Below are 22,046 nucleotides of genomic sequence, written 5' to 3' on the forward strand. Positions count from 1 at the left end.
TAACTTCTATCTCCAGGAGTCATGGTCATATTATTTTTTCCTTCCTTTTCCTTCCCACAACTAGTGAGGGTGCAGAGGAGATTCACCAGGATGTTGCCTGGGCTGGAATGTTTCAGCTATGAAGAGAGACTAGATAGGCTGGGGTTGTTTTCCTTAGAGCAGAGAAGGCTGAGGGGGGCGGGGGCCTGATTGAAGTGTACAAAATTATGAGGGGCATAGATAGGGTAGATAGGAAGAAACTTTTCCCCTTAGTGGAGGGGACAATAACCAGAAGCATTGATTTGAGGTAAGGGGCAGGAGGTTTAGAGGGGATTTGAGGAAAAAAAATTTTCACCCAGAGGGTGGAGGGGTACCTGGAACTCACTGCCTAAGGGGGTGGTAGAGGCCGGAACCCTCACAACATTTAGTAAGTATTTCAATGAACACATGAAACGCCATAGCATACAAAGCTACGGGCCAAGAGCTGGAAAATGGGATTAGAGTAGAAAGATGCTTAATGACCGGCATGGACACGATGGGCCGAAGGGCCTCTTTCTGTGCTGTAAAACTCTCTGACTCTATAATAAGAGTTATCAGGCTTCCTATAAGCATCCTGTATTTACACTGGGCCTGGCCTTATTATTGTAATACTATTAATGAGAGCTTTCAAACAGGGGATTGGGAATTACATCACCCTTGGAACTACATCTCCCATGCCGCATTGCGGGGGCAACGACCCAGTGCCTCAGACTCCGACTCCGACTCCCTGGCTGGCTGGACTACAATTCCCAGAGGGCCGGCGGGCCTGCGCACGCGCAGTGCGGGGTGCCAGCCGCCTTTCGGCCGTTGATGAGAGGACCGCTTGGCACTACTTTAACCACTGCACTACTGATGGAGGAGGGAGAGGAGGGTATCCCGGGGCGACCCGATGTCGTGTCCGATCTTCGCCCTTGCATCGCCTTCACCTAACTCTCAAGGCCGTATGGCGAAGCAATGCTCTTTCCTTGGAGCTGTCAGGAGGTTGCAGCTTCATTTTATGGTTTTGAAAAAGGGCGCACTATTGCCTGAAAGGCGGACTGGCACAGCGTTTGAGAGAGAGAGAGAGAGGGGGTGTGTCACGGTCTGTGGTGATCAGCTCCAACCTGTCATTCAGAGAGAGGCTTAGCTCACCTTCTCCACAATAAATAGCATTTTTATTTTAAACAATAAATAAGTATTGGCACAGCACAGTAAATAACAACAGCTATGGATGATGAATATGATGTGATTGTCCTGGGGACTGGATTGAAGGTGAGTCCTTTGTCAATAACTAAAATTGCCACCCCCTTTTGTATTAATATTCAATGGGAGTAGGTGCAGGAGATGGAATTTGAATGGGGCTTGTTGACTAGGTGGCTGCTTTCATGCACTAGTGGTCTGGTCTGGAGGAAGCAACCAAGGATATTGCAAAAAAAAAAGAGCTCCTTGCCAAATATACGTGACTTGTGAATATTCTTAAACCTTGCTCATCTGGAGCCGGCCAATTATTAGCTGTTGATTTGCTGCATAAACCTTGCAATGGTTTAGCCTTTCAGAATTAAATTTGTAAAGTTTAAAATTGTTATTGGGGGGGGGACAGGGAACCAAAAAAAAAAAGTCACACGCTGTCTGATCTGATCTGATGAGTGTTTCTGGCATTATCCTTTCATTTTTTATGAAGGTGTTTCTAAATTGGCTTAGAATGATTATATTGAAATTAGCAGCATTTATAGAAATACAGCTGAAGTTAACCAAATATTTGAGAGACTCGGTACACCCCTATTTGATATTTTTCTTCAGTAAACCGAAATTACATCTTTTCTGTTCCTGTTATTATCAGCGATGTAGAGTGATTTTTTTTTAATCTGTATAAATATTTCCTAAGTTTTAAGCTCCTATTAAAAGATATAGGAGTAGCAGGAATCATCGTTAATACTTGGAGAATCTGGGATTAAAATTAAAAAGCAGATGAGAAATAATTTTGAATCATTGATTAGTAAATAAAATATTGTGAATCGGCTTATATATCCACTAATTAAATATATTCTTTCAGCACAATGGCTGGTTTGTCCATCACTCCCCTATCCTTGCTGGCTAACGTTGATTCTTGCTCCCCCCTGCCTTTTGCTTAATTTAAAAATTCTTACCCTTGTTTAAAATCCCTCCAAGGCCTCGCCCATCCCTTTCTTTGTAAGCTTCCCTGTGTTGCAATTCACCTCCTCCTCCTCACCCCAAAAATTCCCTCTGGTTGTGTATCATCTACTCCCTTCACTCTACCATTAACAGGCGTTCCTTCAGCTGCTTAGGTACTGTGCTCTGGAATTCTCTCTCCATAACTCCCTTGCCTCCTCCATAAAACCCTTTAAAACCTATTTCTTTGAGCACGCTTTTGAGTAACCCGTTTTAATATATCCTCTTTTGGCACATCATCGTTTCTCCCCACTACCCCCCGGCCCCAGTGTCTCTGTGACGTGATTTGACGTACCTTTTTGCCAGCATGAAGCTAATCCGTGCAAGTTCTTTTCATTGTTTTTTTCCAGTAACAGAGAGGAAAGAAAACAGATAAAATCATGTACCTGTTTTATATATGTATATTAATGTGATTATATATTACACTCAGTACAGGTGTTGGTTTTTAAAATTAATGTCTGGACTCTTTTTAAGTGAATTTGTTCTGCAAACTGTAATACTTCAATGAAAAAGTGGGCCAAAGGGCTGATCTTTAAGGTCCCTTTGTTTATCTAACTAACGCCATAGCCAAATGCTGGATGGGATATTTGGCCTGCTGATTAAAATGGAGTTGCACATACTGTTTTTGGAGCCTGTTCCCTTGCGGAAGGAACGCGTGACTGCTTTCAACTGATTCTTTCCCACCTTTATGTTAAATGCATGATATTCAGATCCATAACTGGATCTGATTATCCCATTAATCACATAGATTAAGTGGCTGTCTGCTTGAGTGGGAAAGCAAGACATTTGTGATTTGGTGCTGGCCTTGGCTGGCTGAATGATGGGATAGCCTGTCATAATTCTGGGACCTAAACAAATGTAGTTGGAGGAATAGCCTACTTCAGAATCATGATGTCTGCTTCTGTTTGCCCTTTCTCCAGTTTCCCCTCCCATGCAGGCAATGATTTATACTGGAGTATGGTTCCATGCTCATGCCCAGAACGACCTTTTCCATCCAAGTACTTGACCGACCCATACGGTATTGGTGGACTCCTTAACTATAGAAGGCCTTGCTCTGATGCGAAAATTGGGAAGCTCGGCAGCCAGTTCCCCTCCCTAGTTCTACCATCCTGACTACAATTGGCTAATGCATCACAGAGCAGGGATTAAATCCAGAACTTTCCTGACCATCACACCATCTGGTATATTTGCCCACTGCGCCATAAGATGGCTTTGTTCATTGATTTTTTTTTAAAAGCTCAATAGAATGGTTTTTGTGTTAGATATAATGGGTAGCATGATTATGTAATTGTCTTTTGATTTCCTCCTGTATACAAACTGACAAAGGACTTCCTGATGGTTTAATGAGTGCGCTCCATTTTAGTATGAATCCACTTGTAGCAAAAGGGTCGCAGATTTGAATCCTGGTCAATGCTAAGCTAGCTGATCTCAGGTTTTGTGGGTGCGCTACAATTGTTGGCAGCATCGCTGTGCCAGGCAGTGGAGCTGGGATGGGGGAAAAATCAGCCCTGGTTCCCACTTGTGAAGGTCACCCAATAAACCCTTTATCCTGTGTGGATTTCAGGTGAAGGCAAGATCTCTGGTCTGGTGCTTCCCACCATGGGATTGTCCACTCAGTCTTGCTGTTCTGTTGCATAATCATGGGCCTTGTTAGTGTGTGGGGTCAGTGAGAGGAGGGAAGAAAATGCAAAAAAAAAGCTGGTGACTCAGGATGCAGTCAACACAACAACAGTGCACCCTTAAATATATTAGAACAAATCAATGTTTTATTTTCAGCAAAATAATTTAATCACTTTTTTTTGATAAAATGCAGATGTATTAATAAAGGATGCTAAAGCAAATTATAAATAATTCAGCAGTGCAGTTTTTTGTTTTGACCAATTCCATTCAAATAATTTTGCATCAATGAGGACCATGATACTGCAATTATTATGATAAGTTTTAATCTTGTGGCATATTTTATGCCACAATGTTTAGAAATTAAATCTGGTGCAATATTGTCATGACATATCAATGTAGAATGTATGGGAAGGTATAATGCAGAGTGCCACAGGTAGTACTCGGGAGAGAATGGATAAATCTTCGCAGATAACTTGCAAAGCTTCTTTATATTTAAAAAAAATGTATATGTGCAAAGTTGTATTGCATATAGCACTGGGCCACCAATTCTTAAGGACTGAGTAAATCCTGTCCAGAACTTATTACATAGGATTCTGGATTTACACTAGTGTTTCAGGGATTTTGACCCAATCCTTAGAGCTATGGCCACTGCTTTATGATGATTGAATGTCAAATTCTGGGATGTTACCTGGTAGTCTACAGTCGCATCCATTTTTTTTCCATGAGAGGTACCTTGATTGATGGCATGTCTCTAGTAAACTTGGCTTTGTTCAAGTTGAAAGGAAAACCTTGGTATTGCTATTTGAATTCCGATCAGCTAATGCCATGTATCACCTGTTGCTGCGTCATGATGATCTCTGTGACCCTAATCAATTGTCCAAGGCCACTTCCAGCTACAATCAGTGCACCTGCTGTGCAATTTTTCGAAGAGAAAAATCGACAGAAACTCTGCAGTATGATAATAAGTAGCCAGCTTGGTGGTGAGATTAAGGTAGAAATTCAATCTGAGAGGTTTGACTGTCAGCCACAGCTCCTGACGTAATCAGATCTGCTCAATTGGATAAGTGTCGCAACTCATTTCCAGTCACCTAATTCTCCATCATCAAGTTCCCCTGCTGCTTTGTGTTTATGTTTTTTGGTTGAAGTCTTGTTTTAAATAAAATTTTATCATAAAATTAAAACAGAAAATGCTGAAAATACACTTTTAAAAAAAAAACTTAATCTCGACTTATGGGCATCGCTTGCAAGGCCAGCATTTATTGTCCATCCCTCATTCCCCTTAAGAAGGTCGTGGTGAGCCACCTTCCTAAACCACTGCAGTCTGTGTGGTAAAGGTACTCCACAGTGCTATTAGGGTGGGAGTTCTAATGTTTTGGCCCAGCGGTGATGAAGGAACGGCAATATATTCCTAAGTCAGGATAGTGGATAGACTGGGAAGGAAACTTGGAGGTGGTAGTGTTCTCATACATCTGCTTCCCTTGCCCTTCTAGTTGATGAAGGTTGAGAGTTTCAGCGATGCTGAAAGAAGAAGTCTTGGTGATTTTCTGTAGTGCATCATGTGCAATCTGGCAGTGGAGGGAGTGGATGTCTAGTAGCGATCAAAAGAGTTTGTCGAGCTCCTTGGTGCAAATTAATTGGCCGTGGTTTGTGAACTGTGCAAACAACTGCCAATGCCACACTTTAAAGACTGCTCATTAGCCAATACATTCACCAGTCAGTGATGGCTGCCCTGAAAAATTAACACTATTTTTAGCCAACTTTTGCTCAGAATATATACCCCCAAATGGCTTTATGTCCAGGTCTTTACTGTGTAAAATGGCAAAAGAGCCTCAAATATGTCACTCCCCCGAGTAATCTACCTGTGCAGGTTATTTTCCTGTATTTTAGCAGCTCTGAAGTCACTGTTACCGGTTACTTGTGATATTTCACAAACAATGCTTCTCATTATCAAGTACCTCCTTTCACTTGTCAGTTCGGCTTAGCCATTTGGAAAATCAGGCATTAATGAAAAGAATTTGCAGAGAGTCTGCCTTGACAGTATAGGATTATGTTTATGTTGAGTGCCTCATTAGTCATGGTTTAATAATATACAGTAATGACTCATGGGTGAATGTAACACTTTTATATCCAGGGCCATATATCATTCATTATGCCATGAATTTGACAGTTGTTTTACAATGAATCAGTGTACGTGGGGAATAATGGATAGTGATGAGTTATTTAGAAGGCAGGTTGTAATGGGGAGCTTCAGCGTCCTCTCCGAGAACTGACTCTTTTGTTACCATGGTCTAAAGGAGTGCTAGGCATGGTTGGGTGAAACCAAAAACAGCTTGAGATGGAAAAAGCGGATGACAGGTTGGAACAACAGTAATGCAGTTAGTTGACATTCCAACAGTTGCCCTGATACTTGCTGTTGGCAGCCATTATTAATGATCGTTTTGTCTTCATGAAGTGGAAACAAGGGGAGAACTATATCTCAATAAAACTCTGCTCCAAATATCCCTTACCACATTGTGATGCTCACATAATGCTGATGTACATTGGTTCCCTGTGCGGCAGTGCTTGAAAATTAAAATTCTCCCCAGCTACATTCCTTCATCTACACTACCTCTATGCAGCCTCCTCTAGTCTCATATTTCCCCCCCCAAATGTTCTGTCCCTCTGATTTATCTCCCTATTGTGGTGATCTTTCAGCCTTCCCGATCACATGCTCTAGGATTCCCTGCCTAACCGCTCCAACTTTTCCTCCAAAACTGGCCATTTGCTCAAGCTTTTTAATCTCTCTTTTCCTGCCTCAATGTCTTGATTTCCATACACTTGTACTGCGAAGTGCCTAATTTGCATGTCCTTCATGTTCTTTTTAAAAAGAAGCAACTGTAAATTTTTAAAATTCCTTTCGCACTCCTCAGAGTGCAGTATGTCTGTGCTGGAGAAATGAAACCCTTACCCATTTTTTTGCACTTAATCGTTTTTCTACTGCCCCCATGTCAATTATTGAATGAATTAGAATCGTACAGCACAAAAGCAAGCCATTTGGCCCATTGAGCCTGTCCTGGCTCTTTTTAAATAGCAATCCAATTGGTCCCATTTCCCCCTGTTTCTTTCCCAATAGCCCTGCTAAATTTTCCTTTCCAAATATATATTCAATACCCTTTTGAAAGTTACTATTGAATCTGCTTCCATCATCCTTTCAGGGAATGTATTCCAGATCATATCAACTCGCTGATTTTTAAAAAAAAATGTTTCTCATCATCTCCCTTTTGGTTCTTTTGTCAGTTATCTTAAATCTGTGCAATGAATACTCAAATAACTCCACTCACTTTTCAGTTTGATTTCCTGTGCACGCCACATGGCGGAAATTTACAAAAGTTGAGACGTGCATAACTAGGTGCTTTAGCCCCACCATAGGCGGGAGGTTGTTCATACAACATGACAGAATCAAAAACATGTGAATTTAATTGTGGACATGGGAATTGATAATGATGGGATGGAGGGGGTGTTGCCAAATTGGGAAGAGGTTGACTTGCAAGTACCAGAAACAGGAAGTTTGTGCAGGTTCAAGATTTTCAGCTTTATGACAGATGTACTGTCATTTCCAACATATCAATAGTTTCCACAAATCCAATTGCACATCAAAGGAAGATTTGGTCTGACGTGTGCTAACTTGTTTTTTTCCTCCTGCATTTTTTAATGGTGATTAGGGATTTGCATCTTGTATGTGGTTCATGGCATATAATGTTAATTTCACTGGCTGAGAAGTGCGTTTTTTAAAAAAAGCTGTTGTCACACTTCCTTCATCCTCCAATTCTTGTAATTCTAAAAAGTGAACTTTGGAATATAAATTTAAAATGCTGCTTAAATGTCTTTATAGCAAGGACAAGATCAAATCTTACCTCATAAACTTATATAGTCGTGCTTCAGTGGTGATAATGATGTGCCGGTACTTTTGAGCTGGTGCCTGGGAAGTGAATGATCTGCAAACTTGATTGCAGGAAGAGGCTTGCATCTGATAAGCATCTTCACCTGGTGATAGTGGTGAGATTTAGAACTCTGTGAAGCAAAGAACTGAATCTGTGCCTTCCTAATTCTGTGACACCGTGTATTGGTGCTTGGTTGGACTGTCCTGCTACGTCAATTTGCACCACCCATTTTAATTGTGACTTAAGGAAACCATGTTGAAACTGGTATGAAATAGATATATTGCATCTGTTGAAAACAGTTTTGGAAATTAAATCTTAGGACAGCCAGTTGGTTGTTGAGCAATGACAAGTTATCAGTACAATCTGGCAGATTTTTGCCTGAAAGTTTGTGGGCTCTGTGTGAATTAGCGAACAGAAGGTAGTTAGGATCGTATTTTCTGGGACAAGATTATCTGTCAGCTTTACCGGTAAGACACTGAGTATTGTTGGAAATGCTCAAATTCTTGAATAAATCTGAATTTGCTGAGGGAAAGAATGTTGTAGGTAATGAGACCATGAGAAGGGAGATACATTTGCTGGAGACCAATAATTCCATAATATGTTATATGTCTTGTGTATCATGTGCATTTCCTATTGTTGCATTTACTTCCTGTAATGCCTTCCCTGTCATACTCTTAAGGGCGGAATTGTCCCAGGTTTGCACTAATTGCAGTAGCGAGCGGGAAAAAGGATGTTTTACCCGCCAATCGCAATGGCGGCTTTTTGTGCCATATCGTCCCCTTCCTGGCGCATCCCACTTCATTAATAATGCATTCCCGGGAAACACGCTGGGTCATTAGCGGGGCGGCCTTTGATTTGCCCAACCTGCCATCATTTCAGGTCTTCGGTAAAGCCCTTCAGCGTGCCAAATTTAGAGGCTGCCCCTGCACAGGTCTAGCACTTTTAAAGGGATAGGAAGCTGCTGGGAACTGATGGCTGCCAAAAGGAGGAAACATGCTGCTTCCAAACTTAGCGACACTTCCCTTTGAGCATCTACTGGACGCAGTTGAAGCCCACCACGAAGTCCTGTACCCCCACTTTGGGCGAAGACCAGCAAGCAAGGTCATCAATCCAGCATGGGAGATGGCGGCAGCGGTGGTCAGTGCCAATGCCCTGCAAAAGAGGATGAATGATTTCCTCCGTTCCACCAGGCCAAGTCACTCGTCTCTTCACTCTCAACTGACACACTTGCAAGCCCATCACACATCCACAGGGACCTCATTCACTGCCAGTTCAAGGGACATTCACTCTCTCACACACCTTTATCTGCCCTGCAGATCGTGTCCTCATCCCGTCCATGGCACCACTCACTGCCCACACCTGCCAGGTATTCTTATTATCTGGCTTGGCAGGTGTCCTGCATAAACTCCCTCCATCTGTATTCATGCAGGACAAGCTAGCACACAACAAAAGGCAGAGGTTGCAGACTGGTGGAGGAATGCCTGACTTTAAGGTCCTCACAGACTTTGAAAATAGAGTTATCCAGCTGGCGATGATCTGGACCATTCCTGCACTGATGCTGAGGTCGGCGGTGCTCAATCAAGTGAGATCCAGTAGTGCAACATCCATCAGACAACCATGTTGTGAGTCAGCTCCCCTGTTCTGCAGTCCCCTGCCATGCACTAATATATCTCCTTGCTTTCGCAGGCACACCTGGGAAGCAGCTAAGGGGGTCCACAAGTCAGGTCCTCAGCTAAAGCGCCGAAGACACCTTGGAAGAAGAATCTGGTACCCACATCTCCCACCAGCACAGAGAGACAGATACACCTCGGTGGGACCTAGCCTCGGGGTCACAATCTGGTGAGCACATCGTACTGTCTGATCCACAGCAGGTTGCACCAGGGACTTCCCAGTTTTCCAGCATTCGGAGGACTGCTGGAGGCTAGATATCTGCTGCCAGATGACTGGTCATCTCTGGACTTGGTCATACTTCAGTGAAGCTGAAAAGGCAAGCTCAGGGATATCAGGAAGGAATGTCTGCTGCACTCCTCAGATTGCAAAGCATGATTGAGGCGTCTGTCCGCCTTCAGTCTGAGGTGATGGTTCGTTGGCATACCAGCGCACCAAGGTCAACACTGATAGGATGGCAGCCGGCCATGGAGACTTTGGTGCAGGATGTTGACCCTGCACTGCTGTATGGGCTGAGCCCCATCACTGATACTACTGGAAGCCAACCACAGCGTCAATGAGAGAGGGGTGTGGGGCAGCTTGATCTCACTCCAGCTTCCCTTTCTCCTGAAGGAGTCAGTCAGGGGTCCCCGGGCACCCATAGGAGGATCAGCAGGTCCTCACCCCAGGGCCATCTACCCAGGTAACTCCGGGAGTATTCAGCCCACCCGAATCCCCTTTTCCTGTGACCCTAGCGGCTCCAGCTCCACAGGCCAAGGAGGGTACCACTGCCACACAGCAGGACCCCGAAAGCAGACCGGGGCCCTGCAGGTCTTGGGCCTCCAGTGGATGCCCGTCAAGGTCATCACAGGGCGTAGCCGTCAAACAGGCTGTCTTCACCTCTGCTGTGGATGTTGGGGGAGCACCAAGACATGGCGGCAGGGTTAGGAAGGTTAAGAAGATGTAGTTTCACCATGTGGGCAAGGACGTTAATCACTTGTACATAATGTTGACTATTGTAAGTAAACTCCCAAAAATGTCACCCTGTCTGTGGCTCCTTGTTATGATGAGCAGTGCTCATGTCAGTCTGAAGTGAAACCTTGGTTCCTGCTCAAGATAAAGGCAGGTGTCTCGGTCCAGGGCCTCATCCTGTTCTTTGTGCAACCTTCCCAGCACACTGATGGTGTGCCTTTGCAGTCACTGGACACATCAGTCATACCTGCACCTCGGTGGGTCTTATTATTGCTGTCAGAATGTCCTGGGCCAGTGGCACAGGGTTTTGTCATTCTCTCTGTGTGCTCTCAGCACCTTTTAAGGTGCAGCTGCCCCCCCCCCCCCCCCCCCCCCCGCCCAATCTCATCAGCATCTGTGTCCGGTGACAGTCTGGCCATGAAGGGTTCAAGGATGCTATAGGATCAGGAGAAATTAAAGTTTTCCTGCTGCACCTGCATGATATGACCCTGCTATGTTTTAGGATTATATCTTTTGGTTTGTAAGAATGTTATAGTTTAAGACTGTATCTTTAAATTTTGGGTAAATGAAAGGGGTCATGCGTCTTAACCTGGGGTCTGCCTGACAATAAGCCTGTGAGTTTTAATTGTTTAAAAAAAGATCGAAGGGAGAGTCAAATTACTTTATTGAGATGGAGGTGGTGGACGTTAAAACCTGGGGACAGTGACAGCTGTTTCTAAGTCAACAATAAGAAGACCCTAAGTCTCCTAAGGCCGAGAAAGGTGCTGTCAATATCAGGCTGTAAAATGTTGTGCTGGAACCTGTCCCTTTGGTTCTAATGATGAAAGGCAGTGGTGATCAGAGATAGCTGGTTGACCCTTCTACTTGGATGCAAAACTGATGTGTTTCCTTTAGCCATGGAGAATGGGATAGAAGGGGCCATTTTGAGATCAGGTTACAGTCTTCCCTCTGAACAGAGGAACAGGAATAGGCTATTCAGCCTGTCGAGCCTGCTTCATCATTCAGTTCGATCATGGCTGAACATCTACCTCAACACCACTTTTCCTGCGCTATCACCCTTGATGTCACTCGTCTCCAGAAATCTATCGATTTCTGTCTTGAACATACTCAATGATTGAGATACCGCAGCCCTCTGGGGTAGAGAATTCCAAAGATTCACCACCCTCTGAGTGAAGAAATTCCTTCTCATCTCACTCAAATGGCCTACCCCTTATCCTGAGATTTAGGCTCACCAGTCAGGGGAAATATCTTGACTACATCCACCCTGTCATGCCCTGTGAGAATTTTGTAAGTTTCAGTACGGCCACCTCTAATTCTTCAAAACTCTAGGGAATACAGACCCAGTAGACCCAGTCTCCTCATACTCTCCTTGCGAGACAATCCTGCCATCCCAAGGATTAATGTGGTAAACCTCCATTGCACTCCCTCTATGGCAAGTATATCCCTCCTTGGGTAAGGGGACCATAACTGTACACAATACTCCAGGTGGGGCCTCAGCAAGACTGTATAGAACTGCAGGAAGATATCTTTACTCCTGCACTCAAATCCCTTTGTGATGAAGGCCAACATACCATTTGCCTTCCTAATTGCTTGTTGCACCTGCATGCTAACTTTTTAATGATTCATGAACAAGGACACCTAGGTCCCTTTGGACACTGCACTTCTAATCCTCTCACTATTCAAGAAATATTCTGCCTTTCTATTTTTTTCTACAAAGTGAATAATTTCACACTTGTTGACATATTCCATCTGACATGTTCTTGCCCATTCACTTAGCCTATCCAAGTCCTCTTGAAGTCTCCTTGCTTCTTCCTCCTGACTCACCTTCCCACCCAGTTTGGTGTCATCAGCAAATTTGGAAATATTACAATTGGTCCCCACATCCAAATCATTTATAGAGATTGTGAACAACTGTGGACCTAGCACAGATCCTTATGATACCCCATTGCCACCCTGAGAATGATCCGCTTATTCATACACTCTGTTTTCTGTCAGTTAACCAATTCTCATTCCGTGCTAGTATATTTCCCCCAACCCCATGCACTCTAATTTTATTTACTAACCTCCTGTGTGGGACCTTATCAAAAGTCTTCTGAAAATCCAAAAGGCACCACATCCACAAGTAATATCCTCAAAAAAACCTGTCAAACATGATTTCCATTTCATAAGAGTCCAGTTATCATATCCTTTATAACAGATTCTAACACTTTCCCTATTACTGACGTCAAACTAACAAGTCTATAGTTCTCCATTCTCCCTCTCCCTCCCTTCTTAAATAGTGGGGTTACATTTGCTACTTTCCAGTCTGCAGGAACCTTTACAAAATCTATAGAATTTTGAACATAACCATCAATGCATCCACTGTCTCTCCAGCCACCTCCTTCAACACTCTGGGATGAAGCTCATCTGGTCCAGGGGATTTATCAAGCTTCAATCCAGTTAACTTTTTAAGCACTTCCTCTTTACTAATACTAATTTCTTTTAATTCCTCAGTTTCACAAGATCCATAGTCGCCTAGTATTTCTGGGAGATTTTATGTATCTTCTTCCGTGAAGACAGATGCAAAGTAACTGTTCAGTTTCTCTGCCATTTCCCTGATCTCCAATATAAATTCTCCTGTCCCCACCTGTAATGGGCCCACATTTGTCCAAGCTAATCTTTTCCTTTTCACATACCTAAAGAAGCTATTACAGCCTGCCTTTATGTTCCTCACTAGTTTGCATTGATGCTCTCTTTTCCCTTTTTTAATCAGCTTCTTGGTCCTCCTTTGCTGGGTTCTAAATTGCTCCCAATCCTCAGACTTACCACTTTTTCTGGCATCCTTATTAGCCTCTTCCTTTGATCTAATGCAATTATATTGTTAACACGGTTGATTTACCTTTCCCTTTGGGTGTTTCTGCCTTAGAGGAATGCATATCTATTGTAGAATGTATAGTATTTCTTTAAATATTAGCCATTGCCTGTGTACAGTAAAATCTCTTGGTGTATTTTTCCAATCCACCATAGCCAACTTGCCCTCATACTTTCATAATTTCCTTTCTTCAGATTTAAGACCCTAGTTTCAGAATGAACTATCCTTTATCGCATTCAAACTTAATCAAAATTCTATCATATTATGATTATTATTTCCCAAAGTCTCCTTTACAGCATGATTATTAATTAGCCCTTTCTCATTACACAACACTAAATCCAAAATAGCCCAATCCCTAGTTGGCTGTACTGCTCCTGAAATCCATCTTGTACGCACTCCAGGAATTATTCCTCCAGAGCATTAGTGCTGATTTGGTTAACCCAGTCTGTGTAAATTGAAGTTGCCCATTAATACTGTATTATCCATGTTACATGCATCTCTAATTTCCAGATTTATACCATGCCCACTACATTAGCACTACAGTTTGATGGACTATTAACGACTCTTACCAATGTTTGCTGCCCCTTGCTGTTTCTGAGCTCCACCCAAACTGATTCAGCATCTTGATCCTTCGATCTAAGATCCTCTCTTACTAATGTACTGATCTCATCCCTTACTAAGAATGCTACCCAACCTCCTTTTCTTTTCTGCCTACCCTTCTTAAATGCTGAATATCCTAGGATACTCAGTTCCCAATCTTGGTCACCCTGTAGCCACCATGTAATTAAATTTTAATGGCAATTTAAATCATAACCATTTACCTCAATTTGTGCATTCAAATCATCAACCTTTTTGCGAATGCTACATTTATTCTGATAGAGTGACTTTAATTCTAAGCCCAGAAATATCACAGACAGAAGAGAGTTGCAGTTTTTGGTCTTGTGTGGTCTGCAGTCAACTGGGAGGTGGGGAACAAAAAGAGATAGATGTTAGCCAGGCCTGCACCTTAAGCAGAAAATATTGACTCTGTCATTTATTATGCTGAATGCGGGTGTGAACTTGTGCTCAGTTTGAAAACCAAATTCGAGGCGTTAAAACCATGCCGAGCTTTCGCTTAGCTGAAGCTGGAGGGAGAATCCCAAGGAAGATACTGGTTGTCAAAGGTAGTATTGGGAAAGGGAAAAGAACAGAAGTAAACCTTTGGGAGCTGCAAAACACTTTGGGTTGGTTCCAGGAGAATTGAATGTAAAAACATAGAAAATAGGAGCAGGAGTAGGTCATTAGGCCCTTGGAGCCTGCTCCGCCATTGAATATGATCATGGCTGACCCTCCATCTCAAAGTTGTACTCCCACTCTCTCCTCATACCCCTTGATGCCTTTAGAGTCCAGAAATCTATTTCATTCTTAAATATATTCAGTGACTTGGCCTCCACAGCCTTCTGTGGTCGAGAATTCCATAGGTTCACCACCCTCTGAGTGAAGAAGTTTCTCCTCATTTCAGTCCTACATGCCCCATATCCTGAGACTGTGACCCATTGTTCTAGACCCCCAGCCAGAGGAAATATCATTCCTGCATCCAGTCTGTCCATCCCTGTCAGAATTTTATGTTTCGATGAGATCCCCTCTCATTCTTCTAAACTCCAGCGAATACAGGCCTAGTCGGCCCAATCTCTCCTCGTACGACAATCCTGCCATCCCAGGAATCAGTCTGATGAGCTTTGCTGCACTCCCTCTATGGCAAGAATATCCTTTTTTAGGTAAGGAGATGAAAACTACACACAATACTCCAGGTGTGGTCACATCAAGGCCCTGTACAGCTACAGTAAGACATCCTTGCTCCTGTACTCAAGTCCTCTTGCAATGAAGGCCAACATACTGTTTGCCTTCTTAATTGCTTGCTGCACCTGCATGCTTGCTTTCAGTGATTGGTGGACATGGACGCCCAGGTCCCTTTGTACATCAACATTTCCCAATCTATCACCATTTAAATAATACTCTGCCATTCTGTTTTTCCTACCAAAGTGGATAACTTCACACTTTATCCACATTATACTGCATCTGTTGACTGAAGAGACCGAGTAATGTAACAAAATTGGGGTTTTCGGTTGTCGATAAAAGTAGAAAAGGGAAAATTCTGTTTGGTTGGTAAAAGTATAGCGTTTAATTACTGTTTTGCATTTGGTCATTGACGCATTAAAAGTTCTTTTAAAATGTGAAATCTTGACTTGTCATCCTTTCAGCTAATAATTGGAAGTTCTCCTTAAACTGTTATCGGTGTTACAATCTCCTTATTGAATGAGTAATTCCGCTCAAGATCTACTGATAGCTAGAATTTACTTAATGCGCCTTGTTTTTCTTTCTCCGTTCCACTGCCCAGGTTTCTCCCTCCCCTTCTGAAAAGTGGTGGCTTGTGTTGCAGTTCAGTTCCAGAGGTGGTAACAATCACTTCATACATAGTCAAGGCTACCATTCTACTTGTGTGAGATGAGAATTGAATGTCAGTAGGCTATTTGACTGTGGGAGGTGATCCTGTTTCACAGTAGTTCTTGCATTAGTACAGATAGGGTCTGTTAGTGAAGAGTAGGAACCTGGACTGACTTTTCCTCATACACTACCCCGGAGGCACTAAGGACAATTGTAGCACCTCTGCTATCACTAGAAATGAGGTCAGCTAACTGAGCACTGAGGAAGATTTGCATTTTATTTTGGCTTTATGTAGCTCAATACCACACCACAATCATTCCCTTCTCAAGCCGTCCAAGGATAGGATCCAAGGGCCATAAAAATCAGTTAATCAAAAAATTCTATTTACCAGATTTGAAGTTCCTTTGCCAGTTAAATAGTATATTATATTTATACCTGAATGCAAAGATTGGGCTAAGGTCTATTTTCAGAATGCTACAGCTAAATCATATTACAGTACAGTACTTCCTGGCAGTGAACTAACCAGGTGATCCAATGTATAATCTCTGCATTCTTTCTTCTTGACATCTAATGCTCCCTTTGCCCCACTGTTGACAGCCATGTTTTATCTGTCAATGAATTGCCTCCCTTAATCTTTACATTTCATCACCTCTCTGATTTCCTAAGACACTCCTTAAAACTATCTCCTTTGACCAAGCTTTTGGTCACCTGTCCTAAGATGTCCTTCGTTGACTTGGTAATTTTTTTGTCTTATGATCTCTTGAAGTGTGCAGGGTAATTTTCCTCTTTTAAAAGTGCTATATAAATCCAGGCTGTTATTGCAATATGCTGTCACTTACTGTGTGCTGATCAGGCAGCTCAGCTGGGTGCGCTCGAACAGTCAAAACTGACAGGCAGAAAAAGACCCGTAGGTCCGTCAAGCCTGTCCCACACTGATGCTTGCAACATCATGACTAGACCCTTTCTACCCTTCCCCCTCTTTGCAGGTACATAATCTCCTGAAAAGACAAATAAACAGACCCAGGGCCAATAAGCAGCAGGGGCCAGTGTATGGTGGTGGAATCTGGAATTTTCCTCTCCGACCCGCTAAGGTGATCAAGATCAGTACTGGAGATCATATTGATCATGTCATGTTAACTGTTTATCTACTTATATGATGCAATCTTTGCTCTAGTCAAAAACCAATTGAGGTTCCTCTTGAAAGCATGCAGAGTAAACGCACATCACACCTGCTGGAAACAGATTTTTGAGGCTCATTACTTTCTGAGAAAAGAAGAACCACCTAACATTTAGCCTACTCCTACATATGTGTAGTTTAAACACGTAGCCAATCTTTTGAACTAAAATAATCTACCATGAGACATGCAAGCCAGACCTTTTAATTATTTTATAAATCCCTAATTGATAGAGCTTTTCAAGCCTGTTCAAGTAACTAAGGTTCTTTAAATTGGGGATGTTGTAGCTCTCTTCTGAACCTTTTCCAAAGCCACTGTACCACCCACTCTATGAAGGGACCAAAAGTCTGTGCAAAATAATCCAATTGCAGTCTAGCCAACGAGATGTACAATGACAGAATGGTGTTCTTTGATTTCTACTGAACGATTCTATACAGCCTAATGCCTTGCTTTGTCAACAACACCTCTGCATTAGTAGTGAACTTTGAATGATCTGTTCACAACACATACATCCTTGTCTCTTCCACTTTTCAGCATCATTCCTGTAAGTATGTTCTGTGTTTATCCTGCATGCACAATGACCCTTGCACCGATCCTACGGGACACCGCAAGTAACCTGTTTACAGTTTTGGTACAACAATTTTTCTTTCTTGCTGCAATGCTCTGGCATCTCAAATCTAGTTCACATTTAAATCACATAATATTACTTGAGCTCCCTGATTTTCTCTCTTTTAGGCATTTGTATGCCCCACAATGAGCCTCGACCCTTCACAATATTTTAAAGAGAGGCTAGGATCCGGACAGATGCTGGACTGTAGGATTCTGAGTCCCTTAGGCCTTGATACTGATATCAGCATAGCAATTGCAAGGTGATTGTAAAGGTCTTAAAAGGTAAACTCACCAGATGGAAGAACTAAGACTATTAAAATATAAGTACCTGCTGGAAGTGCTTGTGTTTTTAAAACACTACCTCATTTTAGTGTTTGTATATTGAAATTACTTCCTACACTTTTTAATTGATACATCTAATAAGAGTTTAAGCATTTTGTCTTAATGGGCTATTTGGCATGTGATAAGACACTGATGGACCTGTTAATTTGCAGATGCTAACAGATTTTGGCACTTAAGTATTAATTATTTCCAAAGCATGGGTGACTGTAGTACTGCCCATCCTGAGATGCTTTGAGAAGATGGTGGTAGTAAGTGAACCATTATATTGAATTGCTCTGTTACTGATGCTTCCACAATCATGTTCAGTATGGAATTCCAGAATTCTGAGTGAGTGATGATGAAGGAATGATTAATATCTAAGTTAGAATGATGTCTTACTTGGTGAGGTTGGTGGTTCTTTGGGAAAGGCTGTCTTTGGTGTGATTGCCTCATTAATGGCTATATCCTAAATTCTTGATCGTGCCACCAATGATGCAACAGCATCAAGAACATCCCCTTCCAATCCTCTGAACCCATAAAATGTAATCAGGACAAGAAATAGAACTCGATTGGCTGGGCTTTGTGGGGCTGGAATCTAAGTTCTTGAGGGTCTCATGACAACTGGGCAATAATTTGGTACCCAAGATCCATTTACTATTGGATTGGATTTGTCAACATTGAGGAAATATTAGCAGTGACATCTGTGATTTAAAGGAGTGATATCCAAACCATTTGAATGTATGGTACAGAGTTAATTTTCAGGAATGAGATGAGGTGGCACTGCTTTTTCTTTCAAAACCAAAATTAGTGAGGCTCAATCCAAATGACTGAAACTTGCCAGAGAGTGTTGAATTTTGTTTGACTTTGTTAAAAAATTAATGACTGGGTGAAAGCTGTGGGGCTCTGATGCACTATTCTCTGTACTGTCATGTTCTCCCTCTAAACAGCTAGTAAGAGTCTTAACTGTTCTTAGACTAGGTATTAGTGTTGCGTACGTCACTGGCCGTGCAAGAGAGAACGTATTGCCAAGATAATTCTCTCCTAAACCCACCTCTGTGCCATTGATGGGTGATGTGCTCATTGTACCTCACAGGGATCAGATTTACATAAGAATCTTGATTGCCAGACTGCCTGTCGGTGTTGCTCCTGTAAACAGTGAGGCAGCAGGTGGACATCTGTGTGTTGAGCTGTATCATTGGGCCACACTATACATTGGATGGCTGCCATGGAAACAAGTCATACAGCAGAAGGATACTTCTTTTAAAAGGGCATTAACAGCTGGTGATCTGTCTTGCAGGGCAATTCATTAGGTCAGTGAAAAGAAGGTGTGCTTTTTCTTTAAATGTAAGTTGGAATTATATATGTCTCAACATATTGTTGTACCAGGTAGGGCTGCATCTGCACTGTTGCTTTATTTCATTGAGACTTTTAAATCCTCAATGCCCAATTTTATAAAAAGATTTCAGAAGATCCATCATGCCTCATATTCCATTATGATTTGGTGTTTTATATAGTCTCTTTATTTAAAAAAAATAGAAAAAATCTGTACTTCCTGCATTTTCTGACCTTGAGGTTACCTGAAGAAGTTGCTGAGAAAATAAAGAGAAGACAAGTCGCTGCCAATCTGCAAAACCTTGAATAACAGTTAGCCTCTAATTGATCTCTGAGACCATTTCCTCACCAAGATGGTGAGCAATGGCCTTAAAGGGGCTGTCTCTGGCAGCTAAACATTGCAATCATACCCCATGTGCATTACCTAAGGAAATCAGCCAGTGACAGTAAAACCTTGTATAGGATTGTAGATTTTCAAACTGGATATCTCAACAAAATCTGTAAACGTGTCCGAATTCTGTGTCTGGTGCTGACTTTAACCCACATTGAGAATACCCTCCATAGGGTTGTGTGGCACTACCACTGTGCAAAATGGGATAGATTTCGAACAGATCTAGCAATGCAAGATTGGGCAACCATGAGGCAACCAACAGCAGCAGAATTGTATTTAAACACAATCTTTAACTTCATGGCCTGGGCATGTCCCCCACTCTACCATTACCACCAAGCCAGGGGATCATCCCTGGTTCAATGAAGAATGCAGGAGAGCATGCCAAGAGCAGCACCAGGCATACCTAAAAACGAGTTAACAACCTCGTGAAGCAGCAACATAGGACAACTTGCGTGTCAAACAGCATAAGCAGTAAGCTGTAGACAGAGCTAAGCGATCCCACAACCAATCGATCAGATCTGAGCCCTGCAGTCCTGTCGCCACCAGTCGTGAATGGTGATAGACAATTAAATAACTCACTGGGGAGGAGGCTCCACAAATATCCCCATCCTCAATAATGGGGAAGCCCAGCACATCAATGCAAAAGATAAGGCTGAAGCATTTGTAACAATCTTCAGCCAGAAGTGCTGAGTGGATGATTCACTTCTGCCTCTTCTGGGGGTTCCCAGCATCACAGATACCAGTCTTCAGCCAATTCAATTCACTTCACGTGATATCAAGAAACAGCTGAAGGCACTGGATACTGCAAAGGCTATGGGGCCTGACAATATTCCGGCAATAGTACTGAAGACTTGTGCTCCAGAACGTGCCAGGCCCCTAGCCACGCTGTTCCAGTACAGCTACAACACTGGTACCTATCCGACAATGTGGAAAATTACCCAGGCACGTCCTGTCCACCAAAAGTTGGACAAATCCAACCCGACCAATTACCGCCCCGTCAGTCTGCTCTCGATCATCAGTAAAGTAATGGAAGGGATCATCAATAGTGCTATCAAGCAGCACTTGATTAGCAATAACCTGCTCACTGATGCTCAGTTTGAGTTCCACCGGGGCCACTCAGCTCCTGACCTCATTACAACCACGATTCAAACATAGATAAAAGAGCAGAACTCCAGAGGTGAAGTGAGAGTGACTGCCCTTGACATCGAGGCAGCATTTGACCGAGTGTGGCATCAAGGAGCCGTAGCAAAACTGGAATCAGTGGGAATCAGGGGAAACTCTCTGCTAGTTGGAGTCATACCTAGCACAAAAGAAGATGGTTGTGGTTGTTGGAGGTCCTTCATCTCAGTTCCAGGTCATCGTTGCAGGAGTTCCTCAGGGTAGTGTCCTAGGCCCAACCATCTTCAGCAAGGTCAGAAGTGTGCAATCATCAGCGAACATCTCCAGTGTTCAGCACCATTCGTGGCTCCTTAGATATTGAAGCAGCCCATGTCCAAATGCAGCAAGACCTGGATAATATCCAGGATTGGGCTGACAAGTGACAAGTAACATTGACGCCACACAAGTGTCAGGCAATGACCATCTCCAACAAGAGAGAATCCAACCATCGCCCCTTGATATTCAATGGCATTATTATTGCTGAATACTCCACTATCCTGGAAGATTAATATTGACCAGAAACTGAACTGGACTAGCCATATAAATACTGTGGCTACAAGAGCAGGTCAGAGGCTAGGAATCCTGCAGCGAGTAACTCACCTCCTGACTCCCCAAAGCCTGCCCACCACCTACAAGGCATATGTCAGGAGTGCGATGGAATACTCCACATGCCTGGATGAGTGCAGCTCCAACAACACTCAAGAAGTTCAACGCCATCTAGGACAAAGAAGCCCGCTTGATTGGCGCCACATGCACAAACATTCACTCCCTCTACCACCGATGCACAGTGGCAGCAGTGGGTGCCATCTACAGGATGCACTGCAGGAACTCACCAATGCTCCTTCGACAGCATCTTCCAAGCCCATGACTGCTACCATCTTGAAGGTAAAGGGCAGCAGATGCATGGGAACACCACGACCTTGAAATTCCGCTCCAAGCCACTCACCATTCTGACTTGAAAATAATATCGCTGTCCCTTCACTGTCGCTGGATCAAAATCCTGGAACTCCCTCTCTAACCGTGCTGAGTGTACATACATCATATGGACTGCAGCTGTTCAAGAAGGGAGCTCACCACTTCAAAGGCAATCGGGGATGAGCAATAAATACTGCAAAGCCAGCAATACCCACATCCCATGAATGAATTTTTTAAAAGTGTCTTGAGAACTGTTTTTGTTTGTTTATTGACTGACCATGATCTATCTGTAGCTATATATTGATTTTTTTCATAATTGCTATGATAATGAAGCTGACCGGGTTTCAGAGGTTAGGACAGGTTTTCTTGGCATGTGTCAGTATGTATCGGAGACACTGACACAAGTAAATTTTGACAACGCCTGGAATCATTAAAACTGGCAACACAAGGACATTGTTTAGCTACTTGTGTCATTCTGCTCTTGATTCTTGATTGAACAGACAGTATGAACATCTTATGGACAA

General features: G+C 42.9%; 1 protein-coding gene across 2 annotated transcripts in view; it reads left to right on the plus strand.

Moving 5' to 3' along the window:
- The first annotated feature begins 792 nt into the window (after positions 1-792).
- The window catches only part of LOC144681510 (rab GDP dissociation inhibitor alpha), a 62,186-nt gene continuing 40,932 nt past the window's right edge, over positions 793-22,046 (plus strand). Inside the window, exon 1 of one of the 2 annotated variants that reach the window (XM_078543149.1) lies at positions 793-1,269. In XM_078543149.1, coding sequence (XP_078399275.1) covers positions 1,225-1,269 — 45 coding nt within the window. In that variant the 5' untranslated portion in view covers positions 793-1,224. Of the gene's footprint in view, positions 1,270-9,413; positions 9,567-22,046 lie in introns of those variants that run through there. The other variant, XM_078543150.1, reaches the window with a different exon arrangement.

Source organism: Cetorhinus maximus, chromosome 6 (assembly GCF_964194155.1).
Source record: "Cetorhinus maximus chromosome 6, sCetMax3.hap1.1, whole genome shotgun sequence".
NCBI lineage: Eukaryota > Metazoa > Chordata > Chondrichthyes > Lamniformes > Cetorhinidae > Cetorhinus > Cetorhinus maximus.